Genomic DNA, 22,622 nt, shown 5'->3' with positions numbered 1-22,622 from the left:
GTGCATCCGATCGCTGTCACGGGCTCACGGCGCGTCCTGATGCAGCGTCTAAAATCGCCGTCTCGGCGATCACATCACGCATCAAGAGTACGTGCTGGGTTACGCGGAGGAGGAGTCATGCGTCTCAGGATCCCGTGAAACGACATTATTGTTATTTTCATTAATTTAGGAGTAGGAGTAGGAGTAGTCACAGATATTTTATAGTTCTATATATAGATGAGTGCGGCTAAACTGAATGCTTCTTGCGAGCCAAGCAAGTAAGGCCAAGTGCACCTGGTAGTACCTGATAGGCGGACCACAGACTACAGCGGTGGTGTAATGTAGTAATAATCCTAGGAGTAGTACTCGTGTCAACCTCTAATTAGTAGCCAGTCATGCACGTAATAGTAGTAATCTACTAGTGATGGACTTGTGTAGGAGTCACAGTACAGAAACTTCCATCATCATGACACCATAATTTGCGATGGATCTTGGTACCCAGTTAAGTAAATCTTACTGCTCTGTTAAAGAAAAAAAAGTTAGCTATGTGTTCTGGAAGAACAGGGGGGCTGAATTTTGCTACTTACAGCAACAGTTGGCCTGACAGACAAATATATCCGGATCCAATATAAAAAAACAGACGTCCCACCCAGAACAATCATTAGGACCCATGATCCCCCAAAACCGATAGCTAATCATGAGCTCAAATAAACAAAGCCGTAGCTAATCCTTGCGTGCTGCTCCTCCTACTGTAGAGTACTCCTACGTACCGACGGCTTTGGATCCTGCGCGAGATTGACCAGCTCAGCAGCCCCCATCAGCGGTTGGCGTCAATACAAGGCTGCGGCCCTGCGGCTGCAAGCCTGCAACGGCGCCCCAACGGTGGCGGCCAATCATGAGGCGGCGATCGAGATCGAGCCGGCACGCAGCAGCTACCATGGCATTGTTTAGTTCACCCGAAATCCAAAAAGTTTTCAAGATTTCCTACCATATCGAATCTTACGGCACATGCATGAAGCATTAAATATAGACGAAAACAAAAACTAATCATACAGTTTGACTGTAAATCACGAGACAAATCTTTTGACTCTAGTTAGTCTATGATTGGACAATATTTACCACAAACAAACGAAAGTGCTACAGTTCTGAAAACTTTTCAGTTTTCGGAACTAAACAAGGCCCGTGTGTGTGGTGGTGGCGTGCAGCCCACCGAACTCGCGGGGGAGGCTTGGGCTGCTGCCGTGTGCCGTGCCGTATCTCCTGGATCGATCGCCTGCCCGAGCCCGATATCCTCCGTCACGCCAGCGCCGTGCCAAACTGCCAACTGGATACGAGTAGCTCGATCGATCGTTCTGCGTGTCCTCTCGCACCAGCACCCCTCGATCTTCTTCTCACTTCGGCTAGCTGCCCCGTGAGCCACATGGCTGCGCCTCCCGCTGCCCACATGTGGGTTTTTTTTTTCCTTCTGTGGGCTACTAGAGTGTTGGCGCTGTCCGGGCTGGACCGGCTCTGCCGTACGGGGATAAACAACGACCGACACAGGCTGACTTCACATCAGCGAGCGCCTGGTGTCGTCGTAGAGCTTTGCCGCGGCATCAATTGGCACGAAGCAGAACTCAAACCCCGATATTTTGGTCAGAGGATAAAAACCATCGCCGGACGACGTCAGAGAAGATCACGCCGACGGTTGTTCAACACCGCTGGATTCGGCGATCCAAGTTCGTGCTCGTGCTGCGTCACCACACCAGTCAATGTAGATGCACGGGTTTTTTTTTTTCAAGGAAAAAAAAAGCTCGAGCAGCCTGCAGTTACGCGTTTCTGCTTGCCTGTACATGTCGGTCCTAAGCATTGTGTGTTTATATATACTCCTACTTTGTAATATAAGCAAAACAATAGCAGTTCTGTTTAAGCTGGACACATGAACGAAGGGGTCAGATGTGTCCTGCCGCGTAGAGAGCTGCCCCCACACGTTCACGTTCAACTACGGATCCTGCGAAGGACAAGTGTGTTGTTTCCAGACTCTGCATCGAGAAAAGGAGGAGACCGAGCGGCGAGCGGCACCAGACACCGGCTCCGTGCCACACTTGTCAAAAGCGCCGGGTGTGCGTGTAGCAGGCCGCTGTTCGGCTGAACCTACCAACCTGTGTGCTCCGCCAACTCTCGAGCACCAGGCGTGCCGGAAACAGATGGCAATGTGGCATGGCCGCATGGCACTATGCTGGCAGCACACCCGGCTGCAGCCGGGGAAAGAAGAGGCTGCAGGAACTAAGCGGTAGCGAGGTTGGGTCAACCACGGGGTTGCAAGACTACTTGCGTCAGCTGATAAACGTGGCGAGAGACGAGATTTGTGATGAGTGGCCTGATGAGAGCAAATCGTTACGTCGCTACCTAAGACGCGGCGTGCAGATCAGCTCAGCTAATCCTCAGAGGCTTCTGCATGTTATTGCAACGGATTACTTCTCGTTTTGATGCATAATTGGTGATGGTGGGATAACCTAGACGAAATCTTTATTTTCCAGTAATATATAATGTTAATATATATAACGGTTTGGATTATATGATCTATAGTTTAGTTGCCTAAAGGTAAGACATCACTTAAGCCTAGCTATGGTCTTTTTGTGAGGTTGACTAATCTTTAGATAATACTTTAGACTATCTGTTTAGAGTCTCGAAAGCTAAAACAATGGAAACTTTAGTGACTAAATTATTCAAATTACTGTATTCCATTAATTGCCTATTTACTTGGGGGTGGTAAATAGAGACTTCAATTTGTGGCAGATTTGATGTTAGACGGATAACTTTAATACATTGTATTATGGTTCCATGTTCTTAATATATAGGTTCGACGAATATCTTGCCAATTATTTTTTGCAAAATAAAAGGACTTTGAGGTCAATGATGACTGTATTCTGTATAAGTCATTAGACGATGAGCATTACATCGATGAATATTTTGCCATTTTATTCCTCCATGTAATCAAGAAAAATACAGGCATGACATTGTCTTTCTTATAAATATTTTGCTCTTCAAACAACCCTAAAAATGGACCACAAATCTTTTTCTCTTCAGCCAGTACAAATCTTTATGTCCCTCAACACTTACTTTACATGTTCATATTATTGCTATAGATTTTTTTAGACTCATATCTACAACACCCTTCTTAGTGAAAATTACGATGTCATGTTAATCAGTTATAGTTTTAATACCGGCAAACTCTAGATAACTTTATAATGCACATTCATTGAACCAGTTAAACATCATAGTGTCCTCTTTGACTACACCGTGCATGTTGTTTTCTCCAATGCTTCATCTCTAGACTCCATGTTGGTAAAACAAGATATTTTCCTTAAGAGTTCTTTAGATAGATATAAAAACACCCATTTTTTTTTTTGCTGCTGATGCTATCCTCTTTCAATACAAGCTTGGCAGATCTCTTGCTATCCATTTTGGAGAAGGATAAGGATTCTGATGCTTATCACTGCTATCCAAACATGTCCTTAACATAAGGCATTAGACAACGAGTGTCGTTTTGTATAAGCAGTGGTACTGACTGTGTAGTGTTATCTACTTATCGTCATTTTGGCATTTTATGCTCCATATAAGCAAAATACAGCTAGGGCATTGCTTTTCTTATGGATATTTTGGACGTCACCAAAACTCCTTTCAGTGCAACAAAACGACAATCCTAAATATCTTATGCTCTTCCACCACCACAGATCTAAAAAACATCTATTCTCCCATCTAAAGGAACATGTTCAATGCACTTTTTATGGTGTCTCTGTTAGTTGTGGCCCCGATGCAAAAAAAAAACTCTAGATAACTTTGTCATGCACATTGATTGAAGTAGCAAATGGCATAGTATTCACTTTAGCTAAATCTTGCATGTTTTTTTTTCTTGAACACCTCAACTGGACTCAGTGTTAAAAAAAGCAAGATACATTGCATTAGGAGTTTTTCAAATATATTCCCAACAACACCTTGACACTGATACTCTCCTATCTCTATTAATAAACGCTTAGAAGATCTTTGCCAGCCATTTTGAATAAAAGAAAGGATTTTGATACCCATAAGGATATCACTGCTACTCAAACACGTCTCTAAATGAGCTATTAGATAATGAACCATATTGTTGTCTAAGTGGTGAAATTGACTACATAGTGTTATCTTCTTAGGCATTTCATGCTCCATATAAGCAAAATACAACTAGGAAATTTTTTCTATGGGTATTTTGGACATCACAAAAATCCCTTTCCACTAAACAACCCAACAACTATAAATACTATCAAGTGGAATACATGTCTTGTGCTCTTCCTCCTCCACACATGTTATATGTTGACAAAACACTTGTTTTACATGTTTCTATTGTTTCTATCAATGCATCCACACTCATATCTACAACCAACACCTTTGATGCACTTTTTATGGCGTGTTAACTCTAGATAACTTTTTTCATGCATATTAATTGAACTAGATAAATGTCTTAGTATCCTCTTTGGCTGCACCTTGCATGATTTCTTTCTTCAATGCCTGATGTTGGCCCTCGGTGTTGAAAAGGCAAGACATATTTCTTTCAGACTCTATAGATAGACTGCCAACAACACCAAAAGGATTTTAATACCAACACTCTCCTCCTAACCATCATGGAGAAAGAAGAGTTTTTTGTTGTCTACCACCACTATCAAAACATGTCATTAACATGAGCTATTACCTATTAGATGATGAGCGACATTTGTTTATTACGAGTGGTGGATTGACCCTGTGCTAGAGCTATCTACTTATTCATTGCTAGTAGCTAGCAGCTAGAGCTACCTTATTCATCGTTATGGCAAGAATGCTCCTTATATGAAAAAAAACTAAGATAATGTTCGGCTATATATGGATATTTTGCATGTTATATGACATATTTTATTTAGTTAAATAATCTAATAATTCTACACACTATCAAGTCTTCAACTCTTTCACCATCATAAATCTTATGTGTTGGCATCAACACTTCCTTTAGCTATTTATAATCTTGCTATTTATACATCCATACTCATATAGTCATATCTACAACCAACAACTTTGATGTACTTTAGACGCCATATTATCTATACCTTTAGATAGCTTTGTCTTTGCCTTGTGATATCCATGGGACTATGCAAATGTCATAGTATTTTGTGGGCTGCACCTTCAGGATTTTTCTCTTTACTAGGCTCCGTTTAGATCCTCAGAAATAAAGTTATTCTAATAATTATAATTTAGGTACAAATTAATTAAGCTAGTATGATTATATATATAATATATTTGTATACTATTGTTAGTCATACAAGAGGAATACTTATATATTGCATTTTTACTGTAGAGAAGTGAGTTGAAGAGTATGCTATAATTTGAAAAGTAGAAATATGACATGGTTATGTGTAGAATCAATTTCTATCTCTCACCCTATAAATCGAAGATAGGCTTATTTATGAGCTTGGAAAAGTTGTGAAATGTTAAATTTATAATTTCTTGAAAATAAATGGAGCCGAACAGACTAAATGAATTTTAATTGTTGTTTTGTTCACCACACCACAAATAAAAACCCAAGAAGCTTCCTCCCGGAATCGACCCGGGTCCTCTGCATCCAGCACCAGCAGCCTGCAGCCCCAAATAACCATTTGGCCCTCGTTTTCCACTTGTGCTTTTGCCCGCAAAACCCACGTTCCGTGCGTCCCACGTGGCCAAATATCTCGACCGATCAGGACCCGCCCTGCGTGGCCCACAAGTCAGTCACCGCACGCGGCGAGCGGAGCGCGAAGAGCGGGAGCGCCACCGAACTCGGCTCGGCCTCTCCCGCCCCCGCCCCCGCGTCACCGCATTCCTCACGTGCTCTCACGGCCGCGCCACCGAACTCGTCTCGGTCTCGGCCTCCCCCAACCCAACCCACGCTTATAAATACGCGGTCGCAGCCAGATCGGCGGCATCGCAGCCACGCAGACTCCAATTGCCATTGCCCGAGACCTAGCCCCAAGAAACCGAAACAAACCCGGTGGGATCACGAATCCACACCCAGGCCACAGATGCTGACGGATGCCCGGATCAGCAGCGGCCGCCGCCTGACGCGGCTCCGCACACTCGGCCGCGGCGCGTCGGGCGCCGTCGTGTCGCTCTTCGCGGCGGGCGAGGGCGAGCTCGTGGCCGTCAAGTCGGCGCCTGGCGGCGCGACGGCGGCGGCGGCGGCGCAGCTGCGGCGCGAGGGCGGAATCATGGCGTCGCTCCGCTCGCCCCACGTGCTCCCCTGCCTGGGCTTCCGCGCCGCCGCGGGAGGGGAGGAGGAGTTCCAGCTGCTCCTCGAGTTCGCGCCCGGCGGCTCGCTCGCCGACGCGGTGGCCCGGAACGGGGGCCGCCTGGAGGAGCCCGCCGTGCGGGCGTACGCGGCGGACGTGGCCCGTGGGATCGCGTACCTCCACGGGGAGGAGGTGGGCGTGGTGCACGGCGACGTCAAGGCGAGGAACGTGGTGATCGGGGCCGACGGCCGCGCCATGCTCGCGGACTTTGGGTGCGCGAGGAGGGTGGGCTCCAGCAGGGGCCCCGTCGGCGGCACCCCGGCGTTCATGGCGCCCGAGGTGGCGCGCGGGGAGGATCAGGGCCCCGCCGCCGACGTCTGGGCGCTTGGATGCACCGTCATCGAGATGGCCACCGGGCGCGCCCCGTGGACGCACGTCGACGACGTGCTCGTCGCGGTGCGCCTCATCGGGTACACGGACGCCGTCCCGGAGACGCCGGAGTGGCTGTCGGCGGAGGCCAAGGATTTCCTGGACAAGTGCCTGCGGCGAGACGCCAGCGAGCGGTGGACGGCGGCGCAGCTGCTGGAGCACCCGTTCTTGGCGTCCGCCGGCAAAGCAGAGGATGTAAAGCCCAGGTGGGTGTCTCCCAAGAGCACGCTGGATGCCGCATTTTGGGAGTCAGACGACGACGACGACGACGAGGAGGAGGTGCCAGAGAGCGCAGCCGATAGGATCAGAGCACTGGTAGGCACTTGCTCGGCCTTGCCGGACTGGGAATCCGACGACGGTTGGATCGAAGTGTGCAGCGGTTGCTCTGAACTTTCTGCCGCTGCCGCCGCCGCCGCTGGCCAAGAAGTGAAATTTCCAACCACACAATGTGAAATTCCTAGCACGGCGGTGGCGACATCATCGGAGCAGGTGCACAGTGAAGTCCCTGACGTACCACCCGTGGCTGCGCCGGCATCGGAGACGACAAGCTATGAATTGTTCTGGGGAGACGAAACGGAAGCTGAATCGGAGGCTGAGCTTTTTGACGCTGACTTGGATGTTGGCGATGATCCTGTGCATAATGTAGGAGCTGCCGATGATGCTTATGCCCATCAGCAGCAGCAGCAGCTAGATGTTTATGCGAATTTCACCAGTGATCCGATTGTACTTCATCTTGATACTTCCGCTGAAGAAATAGCAAAAACTACTTTTCATGGTCAAATCGCCCCCTGTTTTCTTCCTCCTCTTCCTCTGCATGTCTTCTAATTTTGTCACCCCCTTTTTCTTTTTTTTAATGATGACTCCCACAACTGACAGACTTAGGAACCATTGAATACAGGATTTTTTTTTAATTGAAAAAAAATACTTCGACACTCTATCCATTTTCCTGCCCAATACAATCAATGCCCCCAAACAGAGTCCCATTCCATTCTATGATGCTTGATGCAGCATCACTATCCAGCAGAACAAGACGAACATGAACTCTTACAGTAACAGTAACTAGGTTGTCCGTACTCGCAGTAATCGCTTGAGTGAAAACTATGGAACGTTTACCCTCGAAACACATGAAGTGACACCGATCAACACCTCGTCGACAAGTCACAGATCCAAATCATCCAACCCAACCCTTACCCAACCATATCTACTACTAATCCACCCTCTCTATGTCCCAAACCCAAAGCAACGTCCATTGCAAAAGCTTGGACATTTTCTCGGCAACTTTGGGAGTTGCCGACAATTGTGGCAAGCAGCACACACACGCCGACGACGGGCCGCGACCCCCCCATCATCTCGCTCTCGCCACAGGCGGCAGGCGTGCGCCCAGCAACCGCAGCGCCGTTCCATATTTCCATCTCCAGAAACGCGCTCCAAGCCTCGCCGCGCGATTCGTGTCATGTCATTTGGCGTCTCGTCGTCGTGCCAGCCGCTGCCCCCCGGCTTCTAGAGAATTTTTTTTCGCCCTGCAAGAAAACGCCGGCGCTGTGGAGACGCGGGGCCGCGACCTGTCCGCGCGCGACGCCGGCCAAGTGGCATGCGGCCAAGTGATCGCGCCCGGACAGAGTGCTGTGCAGCGAGAGCGCGAGAGGTAGGAGTATATCCCAGAGACGCGCTGTCGTACACGTAAACACGTCTGCTTGGTTGTTGGCAGGAAAGCTGTGATCTGTTGTGATGTGAACCGCCATGACGCTTGTCCAGGTGCTTTTCCATGAGCGCACCCCCAGACATGTGTCATGTGTGTGTGCTTCGTGCTCGTTTCTAGTAGATCCTCCGAGGCAGTGATCTTTTTCCTCTATGGCACCATCGTTTAACCTTCTCCAACTTTGGACTAACAGTTTACTACTGCTACGGTATGTATCTAGACGCCATTTACTAGTAAACCTAACACGTTCTCAGTTCTGGAGATCAGTTGACTAGCCTGTATAGATGATAGAAAACGCATTGACTTATAGAACACGGAGTGGTTCAAGTCTTGCGTTCACACACATACCGATCGTAGTCCTCTCCTCTCGCAAAAATTTTAGTTTTAGCTACTGTAGTCTCTATAAAAAAATTTAGTTTTAGCTACTGTAGTCTCTATGAAAAATTTTAGTTTTGGCTACTGTAGTATTTTTGTTTGTATTTGACAAATTTTATCTAATTATAGACTAACTAGGCTCAAAAAATTTGTCTCGTAAATTATAGGCAAACTATGTAATTAGATTTTGTTTTTATCTATATTTAATGCTTCATGTATACGTCTAAAGATTCAATGTGACGAGAAATTTTAAAAATTTTTAGAAAATTTTGGGAACTGAACAAGGCCTTAGTATACTACACTACTCCTACAATACAGAGTAGCCCTCAAGAAAGAAGTGCTTCTTATGGAGCAAGCCAGTGCAGAGCAGAGCAAGCATTCTCTCATTTCTTTCTTCTTGCTGCCAGGCGCCAGCTCTCCAACTGTCAACCACCTGCAACTGCAATGGATCATGGATGTGTCAAGTTCCTCCAAGGGTCGTTCCTTGGTCCTCAAGGGAGTGCTGGAGACTGTGAGGAGTGGTGTTGCCGTGGTGGCCGTGCTGCATCTAGAGACCTGTCCAGGTGTACAACGTCCCAAAGGGAGCAGACCAGACAAAAGGCACAAAGTGCAGAGCCACCAAACGGGCAACCGAATTGCACATTTGCACAGGTACATAGTAGGCACCACGCTGCAGTCGTAAACGACGCTCGATCTGGCTGACGGGAATCATCTCATTCTCATCGCCTAATCTGACTTGCTCGGAGGTTATTACAGGTTGGTGGAGTCCCAAGAATGTGAACCCATGCAGCAGCAAGCAACCATCAGTCGTTACGTAATCCTGCGTCACGCGTAGCGTCACCCGTGAAAGGTCAGCGTTCGATCTTCAGGTCAGCCCCGTTCCGTTCCAGAAATGGGGAATAGAAGGGGATTCGAAAGCTGCGACTTTTCAAAACAAAAAATCCGAAGCATGCCCGCTGTTGACGCTGGCCGTGACGCACAAAAAAAAGGCCGGTCCGGCGCGGGGCCTGGACGTTCCCGGAGCGACCGAGGAGCCGGGTGCGCGTCGTCGTCTTCGTCTCCGTTTCCCGTGGCAGTCGGGCTCGGGCACTAGTCCGCTGGCGGCTCTCCTTTAATTTGGCTGCTGCTTTCGATTCCTCCTCGTTTCAGAACGTTCCAAAGTCATTCGCGGCTGGTGGTGGTGTACTCGTGTGGTGTCTGCGGATAAGAGCGGAGGATGAGCCTGAGCTGAGCCTCCACGGATGAAGAAGAGCTCAGCTGACGGGCAAGCGGACGGTTCCGGTGCCGTTCCGGGTCAGCACGGGAGAGCACGTCGTGTCTGTCTGTCTGTCTGTAGGGGTGTGCTTTTCTTTTCTTTTTTTTTGAGAGAAGTACGCTTTTCTTTTCTCACTCGACCGCATAACAGGAGCGACGGTTTCAGACCATTTTATTGCAGTCTGCAGCACACAAGCAACGAACGCCGTTTAGGAAGAAGATACTATAAGCTCGTGCTTCGTGGACCGACGAGGAAGACTCAACTACTCGAGTCTTTGGTGACATGTTATAGGGTGTGTGTGTGCGCGTTGAGAGTTGAGTTGAGACTGGACTAGGAGGAGGAGCAGAGCGGCGGCCAGCGGGTCAATTCCACAACCCATCAGGTTGGGTTGGGTGTAACGGCCGGGCAGCCGGAGGCACGCGGACTCGCTGACCCGGTTGATCATCAACCATGACCTCACCATTGGATCATCCCGTCGCCTTCTCATCACTGCCCGTGCTCTGCAGTGGGAAGAACCTTCCTTCGTTTGGGCTCAGGCCCTGTTTAGTTCCCCTCCTAAAATTTTTCATCCATCGCATCGAATCTTTGGACATATACATGGAACATTAAATATAGATAAAAAAATAAACTAATTACACAGTTTAGTTGAGAATCGCGATACGAATCTTTTAAGCCTAGTTACTCCATGATTAGCCGTAAGTGCTACAGTAACCCACATATGCTAATGACAGATTAATTATGCTTAATAAATTTGTCTTGCAGTTTCCTGACGAGTTATGTAATTTGTTTTTTTTATTAGTTTCTAAAACCTCTCCCGACATCCTTCTGACACATTCGATGTGACACCCAAAAAATTTTCATCCCCAATCTAAACAGGCCCCCTGAACTGGGCATGACTCTCTCTCTGGCCTTGTTTACTTCCCAAAAATTTTTGCAAAATTTTTCAGATTCCCTGTCACATCGAATCTTTAGACACATGCATGAAGTACTAAATATAGACAAAAATAAAAACTAATTACACAGTTTGGTCGAAATTGACGAGACGAATCTTTTGAGCCTAGTTAGTCCATAGGACAATATTTGTCAAATACAAACGAAAAAGCTACAGTGTCGATTTTGCAAAATATTTTGGAACTAAACAAGGCCTCACACTCACAGGAGAGGAGAGGAGACTGGGGGTTCATGGTTGCCAGGGAACGTGCTTTACGTGTATAATTAGTGTACAGTATATTATACACAATCGTCACTTTTCCATACAAATATAAAAATCAAAATCGCATAGCACATATCAGGAGCTGTGTCTTCATCAGAGAGAGAGAAAAAAAGATCAGACAAAAGCTGTACGTGTCTGGATGGGCCAAAATCCCAAACCGTTGCAAAAATGAACTTGGGCTCCCGACAAGGCCTGCTGCTGCTGGGTCAATTAAGTAAACGAGACCATACGTATTCTTTTGCAGATCAAAGCCTTGCTTCCTTCGCTGAAAAGCTATGGCTGAAACTATTATTTGCTGATTTATTATAAAAAAGAAAAACACTGTCCAATGGTTGGTAAATTCAGCAGATAAACTCAAGTAGCATCTCAAAAGTACATACAAAATTACCGTAATTTATATTAGAAGATATTCATCCATGTTTACGCAAATTTTGAGACTGAACAAGAAGGACGAAACAAAAAAAAGAAAAAAAACAAACAAATTGCTGTATGACTAGTCTGAAGATCGAACTGTTCATCTCTCATTAGACACCTGCACTGTTCACATGTTGCTTTCTCTTTCTTTTCTCTCCTTACATAATTTTTTTAAGCTCATGTTTTGCATAAACGACATGGACTAGTACATTATCTTTTTTTTCACGAATACACAAGAAAGTTGTGTATCATTGTACTAAGAAAAATACTTTATTTGTTAATGCTTGCTATTATTAGTGAAGTACTACAAGAAAGCACTAGTGAAAATTTTACATACACAGACGTCCGGTGCCTATAATAGTCTATCTAAAAGTAGCTCGGTCGATATGGTGGTGCCAATTAATTCTAGTACGAGACTGTGTATAACCATGGCAAAAATATTCTACCTACACTCGTGCAAGGAGCCTTCATATTGTATTTTTATTTTTTAATATAAGAATTCATATGCATTTATGTTAAATTAAAATTTTAAAAATGCTCAAGTTTATATAAGCACCAAGACTTCAATGAGCACTCGAGTCATACGACACTTAGCCACAATAGCCAATTGCCCACCCTTATGCTTGTGTTCAACGACAACCTGACCGAGTTGAACCGATCCTGCAGACCACTCGTTCCTTCCCCAACTATGGTTAGGCTCCTCCTCCCCGCCCTCCCCGCCGAACACGCCTCTCTCTCCCCCATGCAGATCAATGTGTCCTTCCACCCCAACTACGCTCCCCGCCCTTCTCTCGTCGTCCTCGTCCCCCTAGACTGGCGTGGAGTGAAGATCCATCCATGCTCCAATTGATTTCTTCTTTTGCAGGTAAGCATGCAAGACAGGGGCTGCGTTGGATTGTGCATTCTGTTCTGAGCCCTCAATTTCAAATCTTTTATCCTTTTCTGGAACAAAATTATACGCTTCGTGGTTGAGTACTAATTCTGTTGCATTTCGTTTGTTTTTTATTTTATTTTTACCCATATATACAACACCCTTAATATGTTTGGAAATGTCAAACCATTTTTTCTGTAATGTTTTAGAAAGAAGATCCGGCCAAGATTGGGAGGTTAAGAGATTCATCTGCGCATGGGTCAGTATCGTATAAGAACGTATTGGTTGCCGTCGATCAATCTGGAAATTTCATATTGTTATAATTCCTGCACAATTTTATCTGATATCATTGACAATAGTGTTTCATATTGATTTGTTCTGAACTCAGTTCTTGGTGATGCTGAGGTCCCAATGTTAGCCTGCATGTGCAGTTGCAGGTGATCAAGATCCACTACCTGAAAATAGGATGTTGACATGTTACTGTTTAGATGACACCAGATGATAATGTGAGTATCTAAATGCTGTCCCTTTCATTCTATTTTGCCTGAGCTATGGTATTAATCCCTAGTCAATTTGAAATACTAACACATATATTTTTTTCCATATGCTCCAAAGGCCCTTATCACTCTAAAAAAAGGCAGTAATCTTATCAAGTATAGTCGGAAGGGAAGACCCAAGATTCGCGAGTTTAGACTTTCTAGTGTAAGTTCTTATGCCAATTTTAACTTCTTAAGTGCCTTCTTATAGTACAAAAATAATATATCTTTGATAATTTCTAATTACAGGATGAAACATCATTAATTTGGCATTCTCATAGCAAAGTGAAGCACCTTGTACTATCTTCTGTCTCTAGAATTATTCCTGGACAGAGAACTGTAAGTCAAAGCACAACTTTTTATTGAGTTAGATAGTTACTTTGCTTCTATACAAATAATTTAGTGTCAAATAATTATTCATACATGGGGTTCCAGACATTTCAAATTGGCTTGCATGAATTCATCTTCTTTTCTTGCCAGGCTGTATTTAGGAGGTTTTTACGCCCTGAGAAGGACTATCTATCATTTTCTCTGATATACAAGAACGGTCAACGTTCCCTTGACTTGGTAAAGTACATATGATTATACAACTTTCATTAAACTAGTGGCGAAAGTTTTGTGTTTAGATCTATCTTTTACAACAATTCGTGGAAGACCTTAATTACATGAGATTCTAGCTGATCTACAGGTTTGCAAGGATCAAGCGGAAGTTGAGGTCTGGTTTTCAACGCTTGAGACACTTATTACTTCATGCCGTAAAAGTTATTCAGTTGATGGTCCAAGTGATAGGTTATCAATCTCTGATGTGAGTTGATGTTCTTAATAGCTTGCCACATTGTTTACTTTATAGTTAAATCAATATTTATATTTACTTTGTGTGAGGTTTGCTTTCAATATTTACAATTGGTTCAAATTTAATTAATACATTAGTGAGGCCTTGTTTAGATATGGTATTTTGATCAATGTACACATAAGTCATTATATGTTTACAAAGTCATAAGGATAAGCGTGTATGTGATCTATGGTACCTTTGACAAACAAACAAAACAGGGGGGCTATTTGGTTCTTATTTATTCCACATAGTAGTTAGCCTCTAATAAAGTAGTACTTAGTAGTTTATCCACTTAAACTTTTTTATATAAGCTGGACTGTCGCAGATTGGATTGTTCGTTACCTTTGATCAAGTGTTGCAGAATTTTCAAGCTGAACATTTCTTTATGTTTTTCAGGAAGTATCACATTACCAAGATAATGCTTTTCATGATACAACACTAGATATTGCCTCGAGTATTACACGTACTTTTAACTCAGCTGGATATAGCACAAACAATTCTCTCAACTCAGCAAAAACAGATGTTGTATCTGATCGAGCAAATATGCTAAGAGCAAGTACAGATAGTAGCCGACTTAGTATTTCCAGTGCCCCTAGTTCTTCAAGTCAAGGTTCTGGACAAGATGACATTGAATCCCTTGGTGATGTTTATGTGTGGGGTGAGGTGTGGACTGATGTGATCCCTGCAGAAGGATCTACAAACTACTTGTGCTCCAAAGCAGACATTTTAATTCCCAAACCACTTGAATCAGATGTTGTCTTGGACGTACAACAGATAGCATGTGGTTATAGGCACATTGCACTCACTACTAGGCAAGGAGAAGTATTTGCATGGGGTGAAGAACTTGGTGGACGACTTGGTCATGGCACTGATGCGGATATTAGCCGTCCTAAACTTGTTGAAGCCTTAGCGGTGTCAAATGTAGAATATATTGCCTGTGGGGAGTTCCATACTTGTGCTGTAACTGCCTCTGGTGATTTGTACACCTGGGGTGATGGATACTACAATGTTGGATTGCTTGGAAATGGTGCTGGAGCTAGCCACTGGCTTCCAAAACGAGTCTCAGGACCTTTAGAAGGGGTTCAGGTATTGTCTGTTTCATGTGGCTCATGGCATTCAGCACTGACCACATCAAGTGGTAAAGTGTTCACTTTTGGTGATGGAACATTTGGTGCCCTTGGACATGGGAAACGTGAAACTGTTGGATACCCAAAGGAAGTCGAAGCTTTGAGTGGATTTAGAACAATGAAAGTTGCATGTGGACTCTGGCATTCTGCTGCAATTGTGGAGAGCAGTAATCATGTAAGTATAAATGTGATATCTAGGAAGCTATATACCTGGGGTGCTGGTGACAAGAATCAACTAGGTCATGGGGATAAAGATTCTAGGCTAGTTCCTACTTGCGTTCAATCTCTCATTGATTATAGTTTCCATCAAGTAGCTTGTGGACATAGTATGACCATCGCCCTCTCTACATCTGGTCATGTTTTCACAATGGGTAGCTCTAGCAATGGTCAGCTTGGGAATCCAAAGTCTGACGGTAAACAACCTATCCCTGTACAAGATAGGTTGTCTGGAGAGTTGGTCGAAGAGATCTCATGTGGCTCATGCCATGTTGCAGTCTTGACTTCACGAAGCGAAGTATATACATGGGGAATGGGAGCCAATGGGAGGCTTGGACATGGTGGTGTTGAAGATAAGAAAAAACCAACTCTTGTGGAAGCATTAAAAGATCGTCATGTTAAAAGTATAGCATGTGGTTCTAATTTCACAACCTGTATTTGTATACATAAGTGGGTTTCAGGTGCTGATCAGTCAGTCTGCTCAGGTTGTAGGCAACCATTTGGCTTCACAAGAAAGAGACATAATTGCTATAACTGCGGGCTTGTTCATTGCCATGCGTGTAGTTCAAGAAAAGTTCTGAAAGCTGCTTTGGCACCAACGCCTGGCAAACCACATCGCGTATGTGATTCATGCTTCATGAAACTTAAGGCTGCAGATACCAGCAACAATAGTTCACATGGCAAAAGAAATGCCATTGCTCGCCGCTCTGTTGATAGCAAAGACAGGTCAGAGAGGCCAGAAATAAGGCCTTCCAGGCTTGCAACTGGATCAACAGCGGAACCGCTCAAGCAAGCTGAGATAAAACCAGTTAGAAACGAGATAAAACCAGATCCTATGTCCACAATGAGGGCACCTCAAGTTCCTTCTGTGTTACCTTTTAACAATCTCGCTTTTGGTGCAACATTTGGTGGTCCAGCTAGTCTGAAGCCTATGGTAATGGCTCCAATGCCAATGGCCATGCCTATGTCACAATCTCCTCTCACAAAGAAGCCATGTCCACCAACAACGACTCCTCTTTGTGGTAAAAGTGAAACTGATAACTTGAAAATAGCTAAACAGGTGCTGAATGAAGATATCGCAAAGTTGCAGTCTCAGGTATGATTTAGAATACCATAGGTTTTTTTTGCCTTTATCATGTTTATTTTTTATGTTGATAAAATGGTCGATTTTTTGGTCAGGTTAATAAACTAAAACAAAAATGTGACGCCCAAGAAGAGCAACTACAAAAAGCAGAAAGGAGAGCTGAAAATTCTAACTCTATAGCCGCAGAAGAGTCTTCAAGGCGTAATGGTGTCTTGGAGTTCATTAGGTTTCTTGACAATGAGGTAAATTATTAAACTAGTTTTGTAAGTTTGCTATGCAGCTCTTGAGCTTGCATGTTTAAATTTCAAGTGCCTAACATGCTGCATATTTTTTTGAAAGAAGATTTACTCTGCTTTTAGGAGAGCAATTACAAGTCTTACTGTGTTGCATACTTAAGACTCAATATTATGCTTCCTTTTGCTGTACCAAGATTTCTATAATACAATTAAAATACAAACATAGGTGTGGCTCAACATTGTTGTGAATGAAAAAGTATAGTATTAAGAGCATTTATTTTTAAATTTGAATAGAGAATAACCTAAGTCAATATAAGCTCACACATAAAATAGGGGTTCTTTTATTTACATGTTTGCTTGATCTGTCTTCGAGTGCTCATTGTATCACATCCATTTATTCTTCAGCTCAAGAGTATTGCAGATAGGGTACCCAGTGATGTTGTTGACAATTTAAAAACCTTGCAAAATCATTCAGAGAGATTTCTTACAGAACAAGGTATGCGTCCATTAGAAGTCACAGGTACACATCGTAAGTCTGCAAGCATCGGTAATTTCGTAATGTCTCAAGACGGCAACGCTGGAACTGCAAGTAGCTCGACTGTTTCCTTGGCGAGCGAATCTCCATGCCATCGTATAATGGAAAATAGCTCAAGAGCTAATGGTGACTTAGCACCAAAGCTTGGTACTCATGGAGAAGTGCAGCTGATTGAGCAGTTTGAACCAGGGGTATATGTGACACTCATCCAGCTTAGAGATGGCACTAAAGTGTTCAAACGTGTCAGATTCAGGTACCCTATCGCAGGTCATTTTTCTTTCATTGCATAGAGAATTAACCAGCACCAATCACTTAGTACATTAATTACATTGCTCCAAAGCACTTCGTTGTTTTCATTTTTGTGCCAAGACAAATTTGCTTCTAGGAACAACTTGGGTTGACCATTTGTTTTCTCTTGGTGGTTTCTCGATCAGCAAGAGGAGATTTGCGGAGCAGCAGGCAGAGGAATGGTGGAGGGAGAACCAAGAGAGAGTATTCAGGAAATACAATCACCCGGCCAACTAACCAGCAGCCTCATCAGACTCGGCCACTGGACACGCCATCCATTCCATTCCCATCCCCCTCATGAGGAGTTGGAGATGAGCCTGTTATTGGGTGATCATCAACATGTACTTGAATGAAGCAAAGTTTTCTTCGTGTTGCTTGGAGCATTGCTCTTGTTGCTGTGTGCTGTGGTGATGTGGAATTAGGTTGTGAATGGGCAAGATGCTGACATAGATTCTTGTTGTTGTTGTGCTTGCTACCTACGGAAATGGCAGTGTGTGGTTCGTCACGTGGAGGATACTACCCTCTACAGTTCACCTCGTATAGTTAACTGTTTCAAAGTTTTGATATTTCATTTTATATTCATTTATTATTCATTCAACCGTTCATGCTTTCCACCGTCGTGACTGTGATGAGGTTCCATTGATGGCTTGTGTTGTGTGAGAAATGAGAATGCATGTAATGGTGAGATATTTATTGTACTACTAAAGTCGTGTCAAGGAACGGGTAGCATTTTTCACAGCCAGCAGGCCAGCCGTGCTGGCTGACGCTCCTCATGTGCGAGCTAGCCAATAACCACTCACCGAAGCAGCAAAGGAGGCCCATGTTTAAGAACTTAAAATTTAACAACATGAGTGGACGGTAAGGAAAAATGTATAACCCTAATAAGTAAGACCATTGTGACTCTAATAAGCACCCAAAGTTTTTAATTTCGGTATTCAAAAATTTCAGCCACCACTGAAATTTCGTCGATTTTTTTAGAGACTAGTGCATGAAGTATGTTTTTTCCTTAAAAAATAGATCTAAACAAATATTAGTATGATTTATGACTATATATCTATTGAATAGAAGAATATGCAATATAATAGAATATGTATTAGTGTATTAAAGTTTTTTGCATCACCAAAATTACTGAAATTCGCAAGCTGCCAGCGTCTCCTCAGCAAACGGAATCGGTATGTGTGGTAGGACCCCCTAATATACATGTCGGCTATAACCCTAATCAACATGACTAATGCGACCCTAATTAGTAGGGATGCTGCAACCGTAACTGGTAGTATGGATGTTGTGCGCCCTAATCAGTATGGATGTTGCAAGCCTTCTATAACATTTTTTCAACTTAAATGTAGTTGCACTACCATCATAATAATACATAGTAGTTACCTAATTGCATACAACATAAGTTGTGAATATACAAAAAAAAAATGTTTCAAAACATATGTATCATGGTCTAGTTTTTTTTTTCGAGACCACGCCGTTGCGTGTTTTTCATTAAGCAGAATAAAGTTGAAACAAAGTTCTTGCAGGACTTTACAAACCGGACACGCAATAGTAACAACCGGTTACCAGAATGTATCCCAAAAGGACCGACCATCACCACCAAGCGAAACAAGGACTACAGGTTACCGAAAGAAAGCAACTGGAGGCGGCACGCTAAAGCCTGGCAAGCAAAAGACCAAGATGACTGCAACCGGCCGACTCCCAAGCCACTCTATCGAAGGTTCTAGCATTCCTTTCCTTCCAAAGCAACCAGCCAATCAAGAAGACCAGGGTGTCGAAACCCCTCCGCAACGTTTCATGGTCTAGTTTTATAGATTTCATTGTAAAACAATGCTATGGTGCATATACAGATTTTTAAAAAAATGGGTACTCTGTTAGAAATATATCAAATTTTTAAAAGGCAAACCAAAATGATGCGTGGTGGAACTCCACGTGCATGCTAGGCCGAACCACCAGCCCATTTTGATTACGGGAAGCCACACACGTCGGAGCCGACCAGCCTGTTACATTTTGTGATTCCTGTTGCAAGGCCTACTGCAAGTTGCACGCTTTTGGGCCGCGCTGCACAAGGCGTCCAAAATTTCCGTTTCCGCTTTCCTTGCCCGCAGAAGTGCTCGAGGCGTCCAAAATTTCCCCCACCCTCTCTTCCCCTCCTCGCACTGGTCCGATGGAATCCGACGCCGAGGAGGAGGCGGCGGCGACCCCGGCGGCCGCGGGGGCACCAGGCGCTGGGCGGCTGAAGGGGAGCCCGGAGCTGACTGTGGACGCGGACATGCGGGAGATGGCGAAGACCGCCGCGTGGAGCGTCAGTTCCTGCAAGGCCGGCAACGGCGTCGCGGCCCTGCGCGACGACAACCTCGACACCTACTGGCAGTCAGTGGCAACCGCGCATCACCGATTTTTTTTGTTTCTTTGTTGAATTGTTAGTTGAAGCTAGAAGGCCAGCGTTGGTGATTCGGGTTCTGCGATTTTGGTCTCAGGTCTGATGGGGCGCAGCCGCACCTGGTGAACATCCAGTTCCAGAAGAAGGTGCAGCTGCAGGTGCCTGCTTCAGTAGAGATGCTAAGATTTGCCTTGTCTTGTGATTCTGATGGTTTTTAGATTAATTGGTTCTATGTTGCGCGGCAGCTTGTTGCGCTCTACGTGGATTTCAAGCTCGACGAGAGCTACACGCCGAGCAAGATCTCCATCCGTGCCGGGGATGGCTTCCACAACCTTAAGGTACGCTTGTTTTCCATGAGAGATCGTTTGAAGGATGTTCAGAAGCTTGTCGGCTGTAGTAGATTTAAGCAAGATTTAACATGTTGATTCGTCCGAGTTGAGTAGGACAGGGAGTCTGAGTTTCAACATGTGAAATAAGTAATCATTCTGAGGCTAAGATTGAACTGATTTTATACACTGTAGTAACTGGACTGTTTTTTCTGCTATTTCGTGCCAATAATATATCTCATGATTCCAGGAGATTAAAACTGTGGAGCTTGCAAAGCCAGTTGGATGGGTCCATATATCATTATCCGGGGCTGATCCACGGTATGCATGCTAAGATGGAGATGAATGCTACTTCCCAAAATTATGAGTATACTCCCTTTATGCATACAAATGTGCAGACTTAAGCTGACAGCCTTGGTTTTTTGTTCCTATTGTTTGAATCTATGTGTTGAATTTGAAAAGACTTGGATATCCTGTCAGGTTTGTTGTCTGATACTGACACATTTGAGGCAGATAATACGGCATCTATAATGTCACCAGGAAAGAGTCAAAATATTTCTAGTGAATGCTTGAAGAATTTTGAAAATCGTAATAATTTAGGAAGTGAAACTATTTTTAAAAATTTAGTGGAAGGGACACTCTGTTTAAACCTTGTACTACTTCTACTTGATTTTACTTCTGTAAAGTAGACGGATATATTACTCTCTTTTTGGGTATGTGTATGCAGAGAAACATTCATTCACACATTTATGCTCCAAATTGCGGTTTTATCCAATCATCTGAACGGGAGGGATACTCATGTCCGACAGATCAAGATCTATGGGCCAAGACCGTAAGTTGGATGCCTTGCATGTCTATTAATTTTTTGTAATACATGAGTATGCTTGACTACTAGACCAAGATCTATGGAGCTATAGTAGAGTTAACATAGAATTTGATGCTTGTACCCATCTCATGTCACATCTTTTTCGAGACGAGGGATCTCCCCCATTTCCATTGAAAACAACGGAAATTCCATTCATACAAAGAGTTTCCAAGAGCAGACAGTGAACTAGAGCAAATCTTACAAGGATGGGAACAAACTACTGTGACTGACATACTAGCAAAAATGTGGTTAAAGTCTTGATTTTATGTTTTTTCTTGTTTCAGGAATCCTGTTCCTGCCCAGCCGTTTCATTTCACTTCCAGGGAGTTCATCACATACTCTACTATTAGATGACAATGGGTGAGCAATGAAGAGAAGAAAACACTGAGGATCGGCAGCTCATGGCTCTGGATGATCGTGCCCTGTAGTTAGTCTCTTTGTCTTCCTGCGTGCTGTCTGTCGGGTGTTAGGCCTGTAATGAAGTCGTTAAGTAGCTATGACATACTTTTGAACTTGTTCCGCAGCCTCTGTTGGCTTGCAGTGTTTGCTTGGTTGGTCCCAGTGATTCTGAGCCCTTGGTGTTCAGTGCCTTAGGTTAGGGTATGTGGTTTGTGGGCGCCGGGCGGTAGTACTGTTAAACCTTTGAACTTTGTAATTTCGTTATGTTGGTAATGAAATTTGGTTCTACTGACAATTGGTGAGTACCTAATCATATGTAGGTGCAGTCCTTGCTGGAGTTATCTGCAGTAGAATGGAGAAAGAGAAGTTTTCAAGTGCGAGCCTTGATCAAAATTCACGCAGGACTTTCAAGGAAGAGAGCCGTTTTCTTTCAAGGCGAGAGGATGAGACAAGAAAAAAATTGTTTTCTATTATTTGTACCGGGTGTAAAAATAAACATGTACAGAGTGGAGTGCATCCTCTTGACCTCTTTAATTTAAGACATATTTATCTGTAAGGCCTAAAAATGAATTTTTCTTTCTTCTATGACCTTCCATCCGTTTTGGCACTTAAAGGTGTTATAAGTGAAAGGTAAAACGCCTTCCTTCAAGCCATTCGTCTTAGTCGGAGGCTCGGAGCTTATGCCATCTTGGTCGGAGACGACGGCGCCCTGCTGGCTGGCTGACGGCACAGCGGTGTTCACAACGAAGCAGGCACCTCTCTCTCTCGATCTCCGTTTTGCATGGCCGTGCCTCTGGTCAACCAGCAGCAGCGCCCCACACCACGCAGTCCCTCTGGCCTGCGGTCGCATGCAGTCCAGCAAGTCAGCAACCGCTCGTTTCCTCTCTCTGCCGTGCGCGCGCCAGGGACCGTCGAGTCGGCCGGCGGCGGATCCGGCGACCCCTGGCCGGAGATCCGGTCACCGCCCTCCTCCATTCGCTCGGTCGTATGCGCTCGGGTTTTTTTTCCCGGGCGCTAGAACAGATGAAGAGCATAAGGGCAATTTAGCCATTCTGCTTATCTATTAGTGGATAAACTAACAGAACACCCTAACAGACTTGACGAAAGACCATATAGATAAGATAATTTTTTTTTTCAGAACCTCACAGGTAAGTTTAAAAAAAGAATAGACCATATAAGAAACAGATATTTTTTTCAGTACCATACAAGTAAATATCTCTCAATTTAATGTGTTGCACCTTCTTTGCTTTCTTCTTTCTTCTCTTTGCTGCCTAAATGGACAGTAGCAGGAGAGAGCAGGTTTTCACTTCCC

General features: G+C 44.3%; 3 protein-coding genes across 4 annotated transcripts; all 3 read left to right on the top strand.

Moving 5' to 3' along the window:
* LOC8069002 (mitogen-activated protein kinase kinase kinase 3) lies at nt 5,914-7,568 on the top strand. Its single transcript, XM_002441416.2, has one exon. The coding sequence runs from the start codon at nt 6,024-6,026 to the stop codon at nt 7,482-7,484; it is 1,461 nt and encodes a 486-aa protein (XP_002441461.2). The 5' UTR covers nt 5,914-6,023; the 3' UTR covers nt 7,485-7,568.
* On the top strand, nt 12,237-17,952 carry LOC8069001 (probable E3 ubiquitin-protein ligase HERC2). Of its 2 annotated transcripts, none has more exons than XM_002441415.2 (11): nt 12,237-12,480; nt 12,696-12,745; nt 12,918-12,992; nt 13,102-13,188; nt 13,272-13,361; nt 13,503-13,589; nt 13,711-13,827; nt 14,251-16,293; nt 16,377-16,523; nt 16,923-17,305; nt 17,487-17,952. In XM_002441415.2, the coding sequence occupies exons 3-11, from the start codon at nt 12,975-12,977 to the stop codon at nt 17,575-17,577; spliced, it is 3,063 nt and encodes a 1,020-aa protein (XP_002441460.1). In that variant the 5' UTR covers nt 12,237-12,480; nt 12,696-12,745; nt 12,918-12,974; the 3' UTR covers nt 17,578-17,952. The 2 variants fall into 2 exon arrangements, with proteins under 2 accessions (XP_002441460.1, XP_021303675.1); XM_021448000.1 differs by having other exon boundaries at nt 12,875-12,992.
* On the top strand, nt 19,413-21,605 carry LOC8061096 (anaphase-promoting complex subunit 10). Its single transcript, XM_002441414.2, has 6 exons — nt 19,413-19,710; nt 19,818-19,878; nt 19,966-20,058; nt 20,297-20,367; nt 20,774-20,878; nt 21,196-21,605. The coding sequence occupies exons 1-6, from the start codon at nt 19,505-19,507 to the stop codon at nt 21,263-21,265; spliced, it is 606 nt and encodes a 201-aa protein (XP_002441459.1). The 5' UTR covers nt 19,413-19,504; the 3' UTR covers nt 21,266-21,605.

The sequence above is a fragment of the Sorghum bicolor genome, chromosome 9 (genome assembly GCF_000003195.3).
Source record: "Sorghum bicolor cultivar BTx623 chromosome 9, Sorghum_bicolor_NCBIv3, whole genome shotgun sequence".
In the NCBI taxonomy this organism is placed as follows: Eukaryota; Viridiplantae; Streptophyta; class Magnoliopsida; order Poales; family Poaceae; genus Sorghum; species Sorghum bicolor.
This window is presented reverse-complemented; position numbering and strand designations above follow the sequence as displayed.

Coding starts and splice junctions, on each gene's coding strand:
- LOC8069002 (XM_002441416.2), top strand. CDS start 6,024: ATGCTGACGGATGCCCGGATCAGCAGCGGCCGCCGCCTGACGCGGCTC.
- LOC8069001 (XM_002441415.2), top strand. Junction 16,294..16,376: donor TCGCAAAGTTGCAGTCTCAG/GTATGATTTAGA, acceptor TTTTTTGGTCAG/GTTAATAAACTAAAACAAAA. Junction 17,306..17,486: donor TTCAAACGTGTCAGATTCAG/GTACCCTATCGC, acceptor TTTCTCGATCAG/CAAGAGGAGATTTGCGGAGC.
- LOC8061096 (XM_002441414.2), top strand. CDS start 19,505: ATGGAATCCGACGCCGAGGAGGAGGCGGCGGCGACCCCGGCGGCCGCG. Junction 19,711..19,817: donor AACCTCGACACCTACTGGCA/GTCAGTGGCAAC, acceptor TTTTGGTCTCAG/GTCTGATGGGGCGCAGCCGC. Junction 20,368..20,773: donor TTATCCGGGGCTGATCCACG/GTATGCATGCTA, acceptor ATGTGTATGCAG/AGAAACATTCATTCACACAT.